An 18863-nucleotide genomic window follows, 5' to 3' on the forward strand; every position below is an offset into this window, starting at 1 on the left:
TCTCTCTTGTAAAGGTACAAATGCAACATGATAAACCTACCAAACCACCAGAGAAAAGAAAGAAAGAAAGAAAGAAAATGAAAAAAGAAAGAAAGAAAGAAAGAAAGAAAGAAAGAAAGAGAAAAAACAAACTAACAAATGAACAAACAAAGGACAAAATGTTAGCACAGAAGGCTGTCTGTTTCTTATTATTTTAACAAACTGCCGAAACCACAGAAGCCATTGTAACACTTGCAGGGCAAATGAACTTTGAGCTCCGGGAGACTACTCTCCCTAATAACTAAACACACTTTATTGAGCCCTTGTGTAGCCTAAGCTTGCAGCCCAGTTGTGTTCCAGTCTACTGGGCTTCTCCAGTAAAATGCCTCCAATTTAAAATACGTTAGTGTGACCATGGCAGGTGATTTAAGCAGCTCCCTTGGGCAGAGTAAGGTGGGGGGCGGGGGTTAGTTGTCAAAACTTGAGTGGCAAGATGTAATGAGCTGGTAACTTTTTTTTTTTTTTTTTTAATATGAATGTTCCAGTTTGCTGAAAATTGCTCACATAGTGTAAAAGGTCTGCCTGTCAGAAAATTAATGAAATATTTCCCCACAGTTTGGTATACATGAGATTTAGTAAGCTAATAACAGCACAGGTTATGCTTGTCAGCACCTTGTTCAAGGGAAGTTAACGAAACTAGGCATGCAAAACAGTGGGGCTTCAAGCGCCTCATTGGTTAGTCAATGACTGATCCATTTTTAACATCTACAGATCTTAATACATATCTAATAAATAAAGCTGCTCTTTTGCTGTATTTTTACTGTATTTAGAGATGATAAGAAAATAAACCATGCAAGGCATGGGAAAACACCCAGCATATATAGAGTTAAAGGGCGGCGGGGTTGGTCTGTTTAAATAGCATTTAAAAATGGACAGGAGAGCTAGATGACAAACAGGACTCTACAGTGAAGCCACTAAAAAATGTGAGAGCCTCTTGTTAGAAGAGATGAAGGCAGGCCAGCAGTGAAGGATTGCAGGGAATGAGCAGCTAGCTTCGCAGTAGAAGATCAACCAGGTAAAGTGATTTGGTTCTGTAATTATCTGTCGCATCAAGGGAACAGGTGGAATGCTCAGGAAGATTTAGTGCCGGTTGAGATGCCAGCCATGGAGTTTTGGACAGGCTGTAATTTAGAAAAAGAGGATCTGGGTTATCTCCGCAAGCGAGACGATGCTGTAATCAAGGTTTTGGTTTGTGTGTGCTTTAGCAAATATGAACTAAATTGTCTTGCTCTCTCTCTTTGTCTTTCTCCTCCCCTCTCTCTCTCTCTCTGATTCCAACCCTCTAGGTGTGTTTGTGTTGGTCTCTCTTCCCATTGTCGCTGTTTGTGCCGGAGTTTCCATTTCATTTCTGCACCACTTTGGCATGCAGACTACTTAATTTGTACCCATCGTTTCAAAGGACTCTTAAATACAGTCAGTGCTGCCTGGCTTCATGCCGGCGTCGATGTGCTGACCACTCAGTAGATAACAATGATTTTCCTGATGATGGGAGGTGTGTGTCTTGTGTCCCCGCAGGAGTATCTGGATGTCCTGGGACGCCCCATGGTCCTGGCTGGAAAGAAAGCGAAGCAGGTTCAGTGGACAAACGTCTACCAGGACGCCTTGGTAATAGAGAGCTACCCCCAATTTCACCCACCCCAGTCCCCAGCTCTGTACCAAAGAGTTCCTTAGTGTGCATCAGCACTGAACTACTACCCCCAGACAACCCTGCTGTAATAACAGCTTTATCTCAGCTGCATCTGTGTTTAATAAGAAGGCTTGCTGAGTCAGGAGTTGCTTTCACTCAGCGGATGTTTTTTTAAAAGTAATTTCAGGACAACTGGTTTGATAGAGATTCAGCAAAATGTATGCAGTAAGGCTGAGGGACTCATTGTCCAGTTTTCACAATTAGGTAAACCGCTTATGAGGGTACCAATCTGCAACAAAGGGACAGGACAAAGAGCTGTAGGGGTGTGCAGAATTCAGAAAAGGGGCTGACTGAAAATGGGCACGGTTGCATCAAAAGCAGAACCAGCCCCTTTCCAAAATGTAGTCCCGCCCACTTGCTGATCTGGCCCCGCCCTCTTGAGCAATTTCATCTTTAGTCTCAAAGTTCTGTTGGGGTAATCCGTAGTAAAGAAGACAAGTATAGAGTGAATTTTGGGGTACCATTCCCTGGCAGTCTACTGACATAAAGCAAGGATTCCTGACAACATGGTGGACAGATTACACCATGAACTCTCCAGCTGCTTTCTTCGGTGCAGTGAGGCTGGGCTGGGGGGAGGAATTGGGAATCATTTCAGCTGGGTATCAGTCACTGACCCCCTGAGTTCAGAGCTCCAGCGGGGGGTCTTTCTGCAGCAACAGGGTCATTAACAAGAGTCTGTTTTGGGTCTCGGCAGGGTCTGGGGCTGGTAGTGACTGGAACGATGCCAGTCTTCAACCTCACCATGGAAGGAAACATGCAGGTAAGACACTCAATAAATATATATATATATATATATATATATATATATATATATATATATATATATATATATATATATATATATATATAGACACATACACACACACTTGGTTCATTACATCACCATTTGTGGGATTAATCAGTATTATGGAATAAATGCTGCTTGGAAACAAAGTGAACATAAGTTTATTTTCAAACTTATGCAAATGAATTCAGAAGTGCAGTGCAGATAGTCAACAGGCTCGTTTTTAGCAGAGAACACCCTAACCAGTACAATATATGATGTTTCCTATGATCCCTGACCTGTGGTACACCCTGTATATTATGACATAGTCCAGAAACAGATATAGCCAGCGAGACTTTCTTTTTACTTCTGTGATTTGCTAATCGTCTGAAAAAAGCATCAGCCAGATCATCTTGTATGTCTATTATTACAAATAATTACAGTGCATTGGACGTTCTTGGCTCAATTGTTTGAGATATTATGAAAGTCAGCCAAACATGGAGAAAAGTTTGAAGTGTTCAGGCAGAAATAAAATAATTGCCAAGATTGTAGTTCCCCTTCCAGGCTCTCCAGCTGTTGCAGAAGAAATTCCTGCTTCCTGGACATTTTTTTCTTGGAGCAATACTGACCCCCTGTGGTCAATGAACTGTAATTACATAGATTGTGTACTCACTGCAAATTGCTTTCAGTACAACACAAACAATGATTTGAGAAATGTGTTTTTGTTTTATGGAAACTGTTTTTAAAAATGTATTTTAACTGGCAAAGCATTTAATTAAAACCAGCACCCATTCGTACCGTGCTGTTAATGACTATCAGAGATGAGATTACGGGAGAAGGTGTTACAGCTGAACATCGGAGGACCTAGCTTGCCCTGTATCAAATCGCTTGTCTCGTGAATCAGCGTTTCAAGGTCAGGGAGCAATCTCTGAGATTACAGAAGACAAAAAAAAAAAGCTGCTGCCTACATAATTGTTTGTTTATTATTATTTATTTATTTATTAAATGTGGTCGAGTCTGGTTGAGCCGCTTACACATGGCATGGATATTGATTGATTTCAACATGTGCCCCCGGGGTTTCCTGTATATTTCAGTGTGGCTAGGAAATGTCACAGCGTCTGCTCAGCTGAGAGACGTGACTGCTTTACGAAGACCAGGGAGAGAGGTATTGAGTGAGAAAGGGCAGGTTCCGTGTTCTATATAAAATTCCAATTGGGAATGCCTGAGGCAAGAGAGAGGGGTAAAGGGGGGGGGGGGGGGGGGGTATTGTAATATCTTTCAAGAAATTCATTTTTAAATACAAATCTTTTTTTTACGCTGCTTCAAAGGGTCTGGTCTATTTTGCTTCCCTGAAACGTTTGCACTACTTAAATAGAGAAACTGATTCAGATATAAAAATGAACGACTGTTTGCAGAAAGCCAGCTTGATGCATGTGTTATATTTCATAATAGTGCTGTTTTATTAAAAGTATTCAGCAAAAAGCAGAACGCAGTATCAAAATCCATCATTTCATTAACACAAATACGTCCAGCATTGACAACCACTCCAGTGCAGATTTTGTTGCACTTCTGTGCTGAGGGGCAATGGTTGGCACAGTGGTAAGAGGCATTACTAGAATGGTACTACAGTGGTGACATTTTCAGAGGCTTGGTAACCTGTGGATCTCTGGTCTTCTTTTCCAGAACCAGCTTCTTCTTGGAGTGATGGGAGTGGACATCCCCCTGAACGAGATCAAGAAACTGACGCCTCAATACAACGTACGTAAGACAAAATCGCTGCCCATCGAGTTACAGTAAGAGCATAATTTCTTGACTCGGTGTGTGTGCTCCCTCACCACATGACTAGGAATAGGTCGGGTTCCACCTCACACTGGAGACAGACCAGCATTGCAATATCACAGCCCTAACCCCCTTGTAAGAATGCTGTCTTTGAAACTAATACCCTGGCATTAAAATGTCTTCATTTAATTTCTCGGGTCCTGCTTTTACTATGTCAGGGCAGCATCGCAAGAGCAGTGTGAGGGTTTATTACTCATCTGTTTTGTGGAGTCGGCAGCAGGAAAGATCATTTGAGATGAATTGTTCTCTGAAAGACCGGGAGAGGGGGAAGATAGCAGAGCAGAGGCAGTTTTTCAAGCACTTTTCCCAAAGACCACAATGTTAACGAGTCACATAACATTCAAGCACATCCAGAGCTAGCAGGGGTGGTTTTAAATGTGATTTAAAAGTCTAGAGACAAGGGTCCTGTAACAACAAAAATGCTGGTGATGATCGTAAACACAGTGGAACAATGGTCACCAGTACAGCTGAGGTTCTGTCTTTGATTCTCTCTGTCTTTCACCGCAGCTGGGAGCCAATGGATATATGTATGCTGTTGACCCGAATGGCTACGTGCTCCTGCACCCTAACCTGCAGCCCAAGGTAAGGTCCGATCCGGCCCGATTCCTCAGCCCAGGCCTCTTCTCATTCTCCACACAGGGCCCGCACTCAGCTCTCTGAACTTGTGCAGAACAGCCAACGGCTTGCTTAATGATAATAAAGCAGGCACCCTTTTTATTAAGCACGTTTGGGTGAGAAAAGGTGTCTGAAAATCCATCATATTGAAGAGGGAAATGCTTTAAACAGAGCAACCCGGATAGCTGCAGAGGTGCTGGAACTAATTTGACCCATTCATCATGAGAGCCACAAGAGGGAGGGAATTGGAAAATAAAAGGGGGAGGAAGGGGGGGGGGGGGGGGCAACAAAGTAAAGCAAGTTACATCAGCAAAACCCGGTGCCAGCACTTCCCTTTGCTAATAACATAGAGTGCAGCCGGTAAACAAATCAGCACAAGTGATTTTATTTGGGGTTTGTGACAGGGTGTGTTAGGTTCCTTGTACAAGTACATAATGAGCTAGGTTCTCAAACCTAATTCCTTCCTAAATGTATTTTATGTCATATTTTTTTCTGAAAGGGAATTGCAATTCTAAAAAAAAAAAAAAAAAAAGAATAAGAAAATGTAATTTTAAAGTTGTGTGTTTCTGGCTTGGTAATGTTTTTTTCTTTCTGGAAAAAAAGGCACCAATAAAGAGTAGAGAAAGAGTAGAGAAGTATGGCACACATTCGGGAGCGACTTCTTTTCAAGCAAACTAAAAAAACATTGCTAATAATTCAGGGATCAGGTCTAGTCCTTCTTACAAGCCCAGTAGGCTTTTAAGCCCAAGCCCAGATGCAGGATGCACAAAGACCTTGTAAAATGTGGACCAGCCTTGTCTCCATCTGCCGTTGGGACTGAGTTGAAAGTGGTTTGAAATCAGTCTGCTGTATTTCCATTGCCACATTGCCAGCCCCATTTGTGACCATGGCTTGCTGGCAGAAATCGGGCTCTCCAGCTGGCTGTGATGGAGAAATTCAGTTACCTAATGAGGGGTCAGATGAGGAAAGGTTTTAAAACAGAATGCATGTCACTGAATTAACCTAGTACCTGAAAAACCTTGACAGGCAATAATTCAGCTGCATGTCATGCATGCTTTATGTGTGTACGCTGTAGAGCAGTTCCATATTGGAGCAAGGTGAGACTGACTTGTGCTCTGGTTCTGCGGTGGAAACGTGCCTTTCGGTTCAAAGGTAAGAGTTGAGAGTGAACTCTGGAAGGAGGCAGGTCCTGGTGGACAGTGATCCCTCTCTCTTCTCTCCCAGATCATTAACTTCAGAGAGCCGGTCACGCTGGACCTCCTGGATGCAGAGCTCGAGGATGAGAACAAGCAGCAGGTAGGACCAAGGGGCTCATCTCGGAAACGGACGTATTGATTGATAGCGTCTCACTGCCACGTTATAGCTACTGCTCATTTTGTGATGAGGAATGTCACAATCTAATAAAAGAAATGCATGTCCCCTTTCTTTCTTTAGAATGAATGTGTATTCTAGTTTATATATTCATTTCTATGCATTTTGTTAGCTTCGTGTTTTTGAATGATAAACCTTTGAGTGTGTATTGAACCCATTATCACCTGCTCGGGGTTAGACTGGGAAATTGGTTGATGATTACAGCTCTTACAGATTATATTAAAAAGCACAGAGCACATCAAACATTGAGCACAAGCTTTAACTACTGGAAACTGTTCCCTGTGGAATCCCAATTCTCCACTGTTTAGCTGTCCTGTCTTGAGATTGCCGTTCATGGACTCAGCCTGATCTCATTCAGTTCTCTTTCTTCAGATCCGTCGTGATATGATTGATGGGAAACCGGGAGAGAAAAGAATCAGAACCCTCATTAAATCGATCGATGAGGCAAGTCTGCTGCAGAACATACCCTTCGCTCGCTTTGTATTCTGATTCATATGGAGCTGTTTTTCCTTTCTGCCAGCAGCACCCCAGTATGGTACCAGTACAGCTGCTGATCTGTTGGATATAATGTTACCTCTTCAGAGGGTTTAGGTCACCCTGACCTCCTCCTCCGTTGCTCATACAATTCAGTTTTATTGTGTAAAATGGAATCCTTTCACTATTGCAGTGGATTCAATTTTGATAACTACCTTTTTTCACTGAGGACACTTTCTCAGAACGCTTCATGTTCATTTACCCCATAGCTTACAGTATAGCAGTATAGCTTATAGTTTACAAAAGAAATTCCCCAGATATTTAGCAGCTTTTGTTTGAACCTTTTTTGTTTTAACTTTACTTAGCAGCAAACTGCTTTGTGAATACAGTACATATGCTTATCATTTGCCTCTGACAACAACAAGGACAATGTAACATAAATTCCCTCCCCGTGCAACCTAGAACTGTGGTTCCTCAGAACATTGGTTCTGTCTTTGGATGTATTTGCTTATGACACAAACCCAGAAATTGATAGTGTTACAAATGGAGTCTCAGAAAATCTGAAGAGTCTTGAGAATAGAACAATGACAGATTTCCGCTGTCTCTTCCCAGAGGTATATCGATGAGTCGGTACGGACGTACACATGGGCTCCGGTAAATGGCACGGACTACAGGTAAGAGGGCGGCCTGGGAGCTCAGATCTCAAACAGGAACACCATTGCACGAACAAAATCGGAAAATTATCATTTATCATGACGAATGCTTTTAAAACAAGCGGGGAGGGGGAGTTGCTTATTTCAACTCTCTTACCCGGCAGACAGTTTAATGTTAAGTTTGTTTTTTAAACCCAGATGTCAATAAAAGAACTGCCTAATTTTAAGATGACACCTGCTAGCTGCACCAGACAGCTTCAATTGTAATAATCTTTTCTTTTCTGTCCCACACTGCCCCCTGCAGCCTGGGGCTGGTGTTGCCTCCCTACAGTTTCCACTATATCCGAGCCAACCTGAGTGACCAGATCCTGCAGGTTCAGTGTAAGTACTGGCAATGCGGCCTCCTCTCCCCCTCCGCCTGCCCTTCAGAGCCACTAATCAGCCACTGAAGCCGGACAGGAACAGTTCGAACTAACCAAGCCCAAGAAAGATAGACAGAACGAGCCCCAGGCTTCCAGCTCAACAAGATTTAAAACATACATACGGGGCCCATGCTTTGCTTTTCTTCACTTCTTTGCTCTACTTAAAAAAAAGTCCAAAGACTGATAAACTTGTTAAAATAATGGTTACCGTGCTATTATTTTGCAGAGTGCTCTCACCTTCTACCATGCAATGATTCTGAAGCAGCTATATTGAAAGTATACAATGCTGTGAAAACTGGCATGCTTTTCACTATGTGTCTTTGTGTGTTTTATTCTTTTCTTATGTTTTCTTTATTATTTCAGTTTCTTCTTGGTTTCACTGTCTGGATGTATTTTTTGACTGGTTTTAATTGTTGTTTTTACTGGACTTGCTTCACTATTAGCTCTGGAATCATTCTCTGAGAGCCCCCTCCCACCCCCAGTCCCTTTTTAAGTCTGCCCTGTTTTTGCATGAATGTGTCTTAAAAAATGTAGCGCTTTGGGCCTGAAGGGGAGGCTTGCTCTCTCTCTCTCTCTCTCGCTCTCTCTCTATCTCCCTCCCCCCCCCCCCCCCCCTCTCTCTCTCCCTCTCCCCCCCCACTTTTTCTTTCTCTCTCACTCCCTCTTGCCTTTACTCTTTCACCTGTTCTCTATTCTTCCTTTCCTCTCTCCCTCTCTTTCTTTTTTGGCTCATTCTCTTTTAACTGTTGCAACTGTTGGTTTGCTACTGAATCTTATTTTCTTGCCCTTATATTTTAATCCTTCATTTATTTGTTTTTTAACGTTGTTATCGATGTTGTTTCCTAATATTATTATTATTCTTATTATTATTATTCTTTTTTGTTATTCTTGGTGTGTTTGCAAGACTTATTTTGTTGTTTTCTTTTTCAGTATGATTGATTTTTAAGAAAGAGAAACAATATTTTTATTCAAACAGTAATTGAATAAAATATTGTCTGTGACCCCCTCCCACCCGACCCCCTGTTTTTTTTCTTGCTTTCTCTTCTGTGATGGACTCACACAGTGCAAACCAACTTTAACAAGGGCAAGTATACTCAATATTGGTCCACATACCCCCACTCCCCCACCCTTTCTTTCTCTCCCTCCCACTCCTACACCCTCACGCCCTCTCCCTACCCCCATACAACCTCCCTCCCTCCTTCCCTCCCTCCACAGTTCCCAGCCTGCTTGCCTATCTCCCCTGCCCGCCTTGCCTCCAAGACCCTACTTCTTCACTCCCTCCTCCCGACCCTTACGAAGTAACCTGTCTTGTACTCCTCACGATGGCTTTATAAAGTTTCACCGCCGCTGAAGTTGTCACACTATCTCTGGAGTAGAAGCTGCTTTGGTTCCTCAGTTCGACTTGTCTCCTTTTTGTTCCTCCCTGCTCCCCTCCTCTCTGTAAATGGTTTCCGATTTGCCTTAGTGTCTAGCCAACTGTCCCTCTCCTTTTCTACCTCTTCCCCATCCCTTGTCGCTCCCTCTCTCCTCGTACCCTGGTTATCTAATCTTGCAGAGACAACAAGGCCTACATGTCACACCGCTATTCAGAGAGAACTAGCCAGGTGTCCGTGCAACTCAGGGAGTGCATGATGGACCCTAGTCTACTTATCATTTCCAAAGGACCAGTGTGTCGCTACATGAACTAAGCTGCAAAAACTTTTTTTTTCTTTCTTTACGGTAGCTTGTTTTGTGCGTGTGTGTGTGTGTGTGTGTGTGTGTGTGTGTGTTTTTTTTTTTTTTTTTAATGTAAATCTGTAACAAAAACAGAATTACAGTACCACACATTACACACTCACTCACAGCAAAGCCTTCATTATTCCAAACGCTGAGGCAGGCGACCCAAGGGCTTCCTGGTTGTATAAAGCAGTAAACAAGCTAAACATTGTCCCTGCATCTCCAGCACTGATTTCTAACACATTTCGCTATGTCTCAACTTTCACGTGTTTCAGCTAGTGCTGTTTCGTTACCACTTTTCAACCCCACACACGTAATACCAAACATGCTGTGCATTTGGTACACAAAATAAAACCCTGAGCAATCCAGTGCTGGAGTAGTGGAATAGATCATGTTCTTCCTATTTACCTACACAGATACAGATTCAACCTGTTTCTCCAGTAAAGCACAGCCTTCAAACCACAGGGCTCAATTTCAATTTAATAAAATACAATGTATAGATTTTATTTTTTGGTTGTCTGTTTTCCAACCTTATATCTGTCTACCAATAGAGATTGACAGGAACTCCTTTGCAGCAGATAAAAACGTTCAGGGGATTGCAGCTGTGATACTGAAATTCCTGTTTCAATAACTGTGTCACAACTAGGTTTAGTTGTCACGTTCTCTTGAAGGAGCATCCCCCCCTCCCTGTGGTATTAAATACTTGTGTATAACCCCCAACCCCACCCCACACCCCTTGTCCTCATTGGCTTGTATCCAGACCCTGCGTTACAGTCTGACAGTCACACCACAGACTAAAGAATGAAGCCCAGTGTTGCCACCTGTCTGTCAACAAGTGCATTGCATTGTGGGGAGGATAATTGTGACCCCTTCAGAATGCAGCCCTGAGCCCCCCACCCCCTTCTCAATGATTCAGGAACAGGCTGGAATTTAAATGCATTGTACAAAACTAGGGCAGAGCCAGGTGGATTGATGCAGGAAAGCAAACACTCAAGACGTTATGCTCACAGCAATCTGTTGCAATCTGTTTTGCCTTCAGTTTCCTTTGGTTCACATTCGTTTAGGACCACTAGTTGCAAAACTTACCTCAAAAGTTCTATTATACTGTAGCTCCAGTAGAACTGGGACTATTATACTGTAGCTCCAGTAGAACTAAGTTCAGAAGATCAGGTTAGGGCTTTAGCTTCCTGAAGTTTGTTAGAAACATTGAATTGTTGAATATTGTGATACTAACTTAAAAAAAAAAAAACACATTTTTGAATTTGTCAAAATAATAATAATAATTGATTATCGCAACATGGCCCCCCTCACAATGCCTCGCACTTTCTACTCTCCCCTAATTCCACGGCAGTGACCACCATTCTAGTCTGTGGCGAGACTGTCTCCATTAGGACCCCCCTCCCTCACCACCGATCCCCCTTGGTTGGCCATGTTGATGCCTTAATGAATTCTTAACACTTTTTAAAAAATTTGTCGAACTCACTTCCTACACCGGTAACGCAGAGAAAGTGAGTTTGCCGTCATGTGAATGCATTTGCGGCCTTTGTACAGTCTTTCTTCAATTGACTTTGGATTCTTCAATTTCAAAAGCAAATTTAAAAAAATGTTCTAAAATGTTTCTAAATGTTTTTTTTGATATTTCCTTTTATTTTATTTATTTTTTTTTTTTTTTTGCGTGAAGAACCGATTGCTGTTGAAAGGGAGGTACTTTTAATTTACGACTGACCAATGTTCGTTTCCAAGTAAAATGCTGACTGGTTAACAATAGCAAAGTTCAAACGGAATTAATACATAAATAACGAAAAACAAATCTAATCTAGCTTCCATAACCTAGCTTATCCTCTTTTTGTTTCTTTCATTTAAAAAGCCACGCCAGCCCGCAGCTGTTCCCAGATAATCTTCCCTTTCTATTGCAGATTTTGAATCTCTGCTGCCAAGCAGTTTTGAGTCCGAGGGACATGTATTCATTGCTCCCAGGTAGCTGTGTGTGTGTGTGCTTGCTTTCTTCCCATTTGTGCTTCTTTGATTTTGAATCCACGCATTGTCCTGTGATCCCACCCCCCCCCCTCAGCCTCCCGCCTCGCTCCTGCCACCCACTCCACACTCCGCCGCATACTGTACACCCCCTCGCTCATTCATTCCGTTCCAGGGTGTTGTTTTGTTTTGTCGTTTTGTTTTATTTCGTTCATTTTTCGTGCTATGGATATAACCAGAGGAGTGTGATACAGTACATACTGTCTGTTCCTTAATAACGATCAAGGTATCTAAGAAATAAGCCCCTATCCCCCCCCCCACCCCCCCCCCCCCCCCACCCTACCCCCCCCCCCATCCCCAACCCTAAACCTGACCCCCACCCCCCTCCCCCCAACCCCCGTCTATGGAGACGCATGCCTCCGCATGAGAATGGATTGAACCGGCCAAGGGCCAGACCCCCCTGCATGGCAGGCTGGCCAGCGCGTGTGTGTGTGTGTGTGCGTGTGCGTGTGCGTGTGCGTGTGTGCGTGTGCGGGCGCGGGCGCGTGTGCAGTAAGCAAAGTGACAGCCTGATCAGCTGTGCAGGTATTCTAATTAATACCAGATCCTCCAAGTTCTCTGTTTAACCTATAAGCCCTTTTTTTACAAATGCATTGAAAACTATAGATTTTGGCAGCAATAAAAGATGTGTTATACAGAGCTCCACAGGGGGTCATTATTGTATGATGCTGGTTTCATTATTACCTTCTTGAGATCTTGGAGGGTCTCCATGGTGAACCCAACCACGTGCATGTGCGCTCCTTCGAGATGGTGCATGTGTCAGCTTGTCAGTGTGTGCACGTGTCCTCTCATGCACGTGTATGACTGTTTGCTTAAAGGACTGTGTGATTGACAGTATACGTGCTTGTAAGGGTGCTGTTTATCTATACTGTGAGTATGCACTGGTGGGATTGTGTGTCTGACTGAATGTTTGGCTAATGCATATGTGTGTGAATGTGAGTTGTGTGAGGGAGTTTGTGTTACACTGCGTAAGGGTGAGAGTGTGAGAGTTGAGGCATGCTTCTCTGTGGACTTAACTCTGGTATATGTCAGGGAGTGGGAGGGCAGGGGGGAGACATGCTGGGTTGCAAACATGTACTTTTTGTTTCTTTCTCTTACATGAAAAACAAAACTCTTCCCCCCTCCCCCTCCCCTCTCCCCCTGCCGTCATTCGCTGATCCCTAGGGAATACTGCAAGGATCTGCAGCTCTCTGATAACAACACAGAATTCCTGGACAACTTCATCGCGCTCATGGAGAAGGTCACTCCAGACTCCAAGCAGTGTGAGTACTGCACCTCCTCTAGATCCACAAGCAGTGTGAGTACTGCACCTCCTCTAGATGCACAAGCAGTGCAGGTACTTCACCCCCTCTAGATCCACAAGCAGTGTGAGTACTGCACCTCCTCTAGATGCACAAGCAGTGTGAGTACTGCACCTCCTCTAGATCCACAAGCAGTGTGAATACCACACATCCTCTAGATGTACAAGCAGTGTGAATACCGCACCTCCTCTAGATGCACAAGCAGTGTGAGTACTGCACCTCCTCTAGATGCACAAGCAGTGTGAGTACTGCACATCCTCTAGATCCACAAGCAGTGTGAATACCACACATCCTCTAGATGCACAAGCAGTGTGAATACTGCACCTCCTCCAGATGTACAAGCAGTGTGAGTACTGCACCTCCTCTAGATCCACAAGCAGTGTGAATACCGTATCTCCTCCAGATGTACAAGCAGTGTGAATACCGCACCTCCTCTAGATGCACAAGCAGTGTGAGTACTGCACCTCCTCTAGATGCACAAGCAGTGTGAATACCGCACCTCCTCTAGATGTACAAGCAGTGTGAGTACTGCACCTCCTCTAGATGCACAAGCAGTGTGAGTACCGCACCTCCTCTAGATCCACAAGCAGTGTGAATACCGCACCTCCTCTAGATGTACAAGCAGTGTGAGTATTGCACCTCCTCTAGATGTACAAGCAGTGTGAATATCGCACCTCCTCTAGATGCACAAGCAGTGTGAGTACTGCACCTCCTCTAGATGCACAAGCAGTGTGAGTACTGCACCTCCTCTAGATGCACAAGCAGTGTGAATACCGCACCTCCTCTAGATGCACAAGCAGTGTGAATACTGCACCTCCTCTAGATGCACAAGCAGTGTGAATACTGCACCTCCTCTAGATGCACAAGCAGTGTGAGTACTGCACCTCCTCTAGATGCACAAGCAGTGTGAGTACTGCACCTCCTCTAGATGCACAAGCAGTGTGAGTACTGCACCTCCTCTAGATGCACAAGCAGTGTGAATACCGCACCTCCTCTAGATGTACAAGCAGTGTGAGTACTGCACCTCCTCCAGACTCCAAGCAGTGTGAGTACTGCACCTCCTCTAGATCCACAAGCAGTGTGAGTACTGCACCTCCTCTAGATGCACAAGCAGTGTGAGTACTGCACCTCCTCTAGATGCACAAGCAGTGTGAGTACTGCACCTCTTCTAGATCCACAAGCAGTGTGAGTACTGCACCTCCTCTAGATGCACAAGCAGTGTGAGTACTGCACCTCCTCTAGATCCACAAGCAGTGTGAATACCGCACCTCCTCTAGATGCACAAGCAGTGTGAATACCGCACCTCCTTTAGATGCACAAGCAGTGTGAGTAGCTAAAGAGCCTCACCAGTTGCAAAACTCTTAGACCAGCTGCCAGTTTCAGTGTTTGTCTGGACGGCTGCTTATGCAATGGGGTGAGATTTCCTCGGGGTGATTTCATGCCAGGTGGTCGAGCAGGCTTATGGGTTTTAGTATGGTGGCACTTAAATAGACCCCCAAATCTTTGAGCTCGTCTTGGAAAACTCCTAGGATTAAATGCCTAGGAAAGTACCCAAGATGGGATTTTGCTTTTTTGTTTTTCTATAGATTCCACGATAAATCCATGGTATCAGCCTTTATTTTCCTATTGGTTGGGTGGACTACAACCTTTTTCATGCACAGTGAGATACAAAGACCTTCACAATATCTCCAGTTCAATCTGTCATTTCTTAGAAAATCTATAGTCCCTTTAGTGTCCAGCATGCACTGCAATTTGTTTATTACCACCACAGAGCCATTTCTCTTCAGTTTAAGCTGACAGGATTGAATATCTTTTCAATTCATTTTTTCTTTCAATTAAAAGGTGATAACTTCCTTCTGCACAACTTGATCCTGGACACAGGGATTATCAGACAGCTTGTGGACAGAGTGTGGAAGAACTGGGACTTAAACACGTGAGTGACCCACAGTGGCAGCATGCTCTCTGTACACCAGGTCTGCAGAACAAGGGAGATGCTAAATTCAGCTTCCTCCACTTTGAAACATCTCTGGATGCACAAAACAAATGCCCTCTCCACCATGTTGGTCCACAAGTATTTGGGTCCACTGTGTTTTCTTTGCTGGGCAGAGAGAGAGCTTTTCCAGTAAAATGTTTTGACATCCTACTGTACTGAAAAGTAACGCAAAGGAAAATAAATCTTTAAAAACTTGTGTTTGCTACCCTGTTATTGCTGGTGCTGTTATCAATGGAAGTGGCTTAAGGACCTGATTTAAATGCATTGTAAAGCATGTAAAATACAGGGATGGAAATAAGACTCCTATTGCATAGCAGTTTCACCTATTCCAGGTTTTAATACAAGCTTGAGTATCCACAATGCATAGGTAACAAGCTCCGGTGTGTCGAAATTTGGACTCTTTTATTACCCTCTTTGAACAACTACTACTACTAATAATAATAATAATAATAATAATAATAATAATAATAATAATAATAATAATAATAATAATAATAATAATAATAATAAGTATCAATAACGTGCTTTAAGAACATGTAACTGAAGCATAGTAATAAAACATTATAACTACTTTTGACATTCCATTGTTAATGTCCCCCTCTTTCTCTCTCTCGCTGTCTCTCTGCAGGTATGGATTGCTGGCAGTGTTTGCAGCCACAAATGGAGGAATCACACGAGTTTTTCCCCACAAGTACGTCATTAAAACCACCCTGGTGCTGTAGATGCAGAAGTGCAAGAGTGTTTCTGCTCGTCCTCATCAGTGTTGGTGTAGCAAACTGTTATGGGTTATACTGTTACTTTAATTACTGTAGTGATAGCTCTGCCTATGTACTCAAGCCATGTGTGTAACTAGTTAGAGTAATTATAGAGCTACTGACTGTAAATAAGCAATGCAATGTCTAGTTCAGTTATATGATTAACTGCCTTCAGGTGTTTCTAGGGAAGTTATCTACAACGCTATAATAGTCGCTGTCCGTTAACGGTAGACTGTCGAATATCCTGTTTAAGCCTGTGATGCAACTAAATGGGAGACCCACGTTGGGCGCCGCTTTGTAATGCTTGGTGCCTCGCCATTACCTTGGAGAGAAACCTTCATCAAGTCCACAGAGTCAAGCTGTTACCCAAAGGGAAATGGGGTCCTTGTTTATTAGCAGTTGCATCACGTTTCTAATGAAACTGGATGGCTGGTTTCTGATGCCCTGCTAGTTCAAATCCTTATACGAGTTTACCACAGTATGCACAGTTTACCCTGGTTTGCTGTGTTTTTTAAATATGCTTTACCATATCTGTCTGTACTTTTACAATGCTTATATATATATGTATTACCATGCTTTCTCTGTGCTTTATTACTGTTTGCTATGCTTTTACTGTGGGAAACTTTTCTAAGGGAACATTTCTAATATCTGTATCTCTCCTGTAGGGCTGCTGAGGACTGGGATGAGAACCCGGAGCCCTTCAATACCAGTTACTACCGGAGAAGTCTCGACAATACCGGATACATTTTCCGGGCGCCCTACAGGGATCGTATGTACTCGAGCAAACCCATTCCCAGCTTGCCATTTCCGCCCATGTTTTAGGAAGCGGATAGATGGAAAGGTTTTGAGCAGCCTGTGTTAAAAGGCAGCAGCACTTTCGTAGTCTGCACTCCCTGCAGCTGTCTTTTTCTCTTCATTTGCAGAAAACTCTGACCCGCTGGACCCAGTGAACGACACCATTGGGATCCTGGTCAGCACCGCTGTGGATATCAACATAAATGGCAAGGTCTTGAAGCCTGCAGGTAGAGGGACTTCTTTTATTGTACTTTTAAATGTACCTGTTTTTTCATTGCTTTAAACACATACTTTTGCAACTTTTGCACGGGTAAGACTTTCATTTACAGGGAGTGCAAATGTAATTACATAATAATAACACAGCAATAACTGGGTAACTACTCACTATTCCTACCCTCACATGGTAACTGTTGATGCAACGAGTGTGTAATTACATGGAATTACCTCTGCTATGGTGTTACCATGTACTGTAATTATACCAGGTAACACAATGTTGTACAAAAGGCTGTTCCCATGTAATTACATAATAGGCACTGTGTATAAGCAGGATACATGTGTAATTACAGTTATTACAATGTAATTACAGTGCATAGAATAATAGGGTAGTTAATGACAGGGTAATATGTAAACAAAAATATATTCCACACCAGGAAATAGAACAGATTATACTATTATTACAGGATAATAAACCACTAAGACTTTCAATTACAGGGCTTGAATGAAGTATTGAATGATATCTTATTCATTTTAGACATTTAATCAGAAACAAGATGCTTTGGAAATGCAGCCCAGGGCGTCCAGCCACATGGGAAGACATCCTCGTTCTGACTCTCTTTTCATAACCTCTCTCTCTCCTGGCAGTGCTCGGGGTGAAGCTGGATCTGGAGTCCTGGGTGGAGAAGTTCAAAATCCTGGCCAGTAACCAGACTGACAACAGGCAGGGATCTCGCAAGGTAACCCCAGCCACAGGCCTGCTCTGTGGTAATATGAACCCTCATACCAACACCAGAGTCCCCACTCCAGAGTACAGCCTGTACAGTCCTATTTATTTTTGTACTGGACCTGTGATAAAGAAGTGCTTGTTGTTTAATCCAGATATACAATACACCTTAAAAAGGCTTGACTGTGGTGCTTAGCAACTGCTTATCATTCCAATTTAACCCCTAAGCAACTGCTTGCCATTCCAACTGAATTCTTAAGTAGACTGAGATTAACATTCTTTCTTGTGTTTGTGTTTTTTTGGGGGACAGTGTGGGCCAGGGGGTGCCTGCGAGATGGATTGTGAAGTCAACAGTGATGTACGGTTCTTCATCTCTTCATTTATTTCTTTTTTAGAAACTTAAACAGGCTGTGCTTGTGTTCTGTAATTAGACTGTCAGCATGTTAAACACGGCCGCCAAACGCTTCTTCAGCAACGGATTTAGACAGTGTTGGATTGCGAAGTTGCTGTGAGTTTGAAGCATCACCCTCAACCCAGTAGAAGTTGCTGCAGTGATGTTCCCTGTTCTAACAATATCAAAGCGAGTTTCTGCTGTTAGGTGCACTTCTGCAATGATAACAATGTGCTACTATAAGACGAAAGGGAGCATAGTTAAATGGGAACACACATCTCTTATACACGTTTACCATAGTAAAAGCACAGCAAGTTGTAATAAAGCATGGTGAAGCATAGGTAAGCATTGTAAAGAGTAGCGAGGTATACTAAAGCATATTAAACTTTGGTAAATGCATAGTATAGCCAAGGGAAAAGCATGAGAAAAGTGCAAAAGATAGAGTGGTAAACTTGTATAGGGGATCTCAGCAGTGTGCAGTAGCTGGAGGTTGATTTGTGATTGATGGTTTGTTTTGTCAGGATCTGCTGTGTGTTCTCATTGACGACGGAGGATTCCTGGTCATGTCCAACCAGCAGAGTCACTGGACCCAGGTAAAGTGTGTAACAGGCCTGGGGCTGGTTGCATAAAACACCTTAAGCATGCAGTTTAACACTTAAGGATGCATGTTCCCTTCACTAGGGTATTGACTGTAATGTGCTAAGCTGCATGATGTGCTGGCTGACAAGGGTCTCTGCCCCCAGGTCGGCATGTTCTTCAGCGAGGTGGACTCCTCCCTGATGAACACCCTCTACAACAAATCCTTCTACAAGAGGAAGGAGTCCTACGACTACCAGTCTGTCTGCACCCCCACCCCCAACAGCAACACCGGAGCAGCCCGCAGAGGCATCTTTGTGGTGCGTAACCAGAACGTTTTGTGGCAGAACGTGGTCAGTGCGTAGCATAGGAAGGCAGAAAATACAAAATGACTGCAGATTTACCATGTTAAACTTTTTCAGGATTAAAACAATATTACCCTTAAAACAGCCCTGCGATGTGAACAGCGTTTGAGACTTGCAATACAGTAGTTACTGTT

General features: G+C 43.3%; 1 protein-coding gene across 2 annotated transcripts in view; it reads left to right on the top strand.

Moving 5' to 3' along the window:
- The window catches only part of LOC121328816 (voltage-dependent calcium channel subunit alpha-2/delta-2-like), a 185657-nt gene that overhangs the window by 160969 nt on the left and 5825 nt on the right, over positions 1-18863 (top strand). The window contains exons 15-33 of one of the 2 annotated variants that reach the window (XM_041273897.1): positions 1555-1644; positions 2421-2486; positions 4173-4247; positions 4836-4910; positions 6168-6239; positions 6687-6758; positions 7401-7462; positions 7746-7822; positions 8927-8947; positions 11496-11556; positions 12778-12875; positions 14757-14847; positions 15536-15598; positions 16328-16431; positions 16586-16684; positions 17319-17410; positions 17708-17755; positions 18310-18381; positions 18532-18684. In XM_041273897.1, the coding sequence (XP_041129831.1) occupies positions 1555-1644; positions 2421-2486; positions 4173-4247; positions 4836-4910; positions 6168-6239; positions 6687-6758; positions 7401-7462; positions 7746-7822; positions 8927-8947; positions 11496-11556; positions 12778-12875; positions 14757-14847; positions 15536-15598; positions 16328-16431; positions 16586-16684; positions 17319-17410; positions 17708-17755; positions 18310-18381; positions 18532-18684 (1491 nt within the window). The remainder of the gene's footprint in view (positions 1-1554; positions 1645-2420; positions 2487-4172; positions 4248-4835; positions 4911-6167; positions 6240-6686; positions 6759-7400; positions 7463-7745; positions 7823-8926; positions 8948-11495; positions 11557-12777; positions 12876-14756; positions 14848-15535; positions 15599-16327; positions 16432-16585; positions 16685-17318; positions 17411-17707; positions 17756-18309; positions 18382-18531; positions 18685-18863) is intronic. The other variant, XM_041273898.1, reaches the window with a different exon arrangement.

The sequence above is a fragment of the Polyodon spathula genome, chromosome 16 (genome assembly GCF_017654505.1).
Source record: "Polyodon spathula isolate WHYD16114869_AA chromosome 16, ASM1765450v1, whole genome shotgun sequence".
NCBI classification, from domain to species: domain Eukaryota; kingdom Metazoa; phylum Chordata; class Actinopteri; order Acipenseriformes; family Polyodontidae; genus Polyodon; species Polyodon spathula.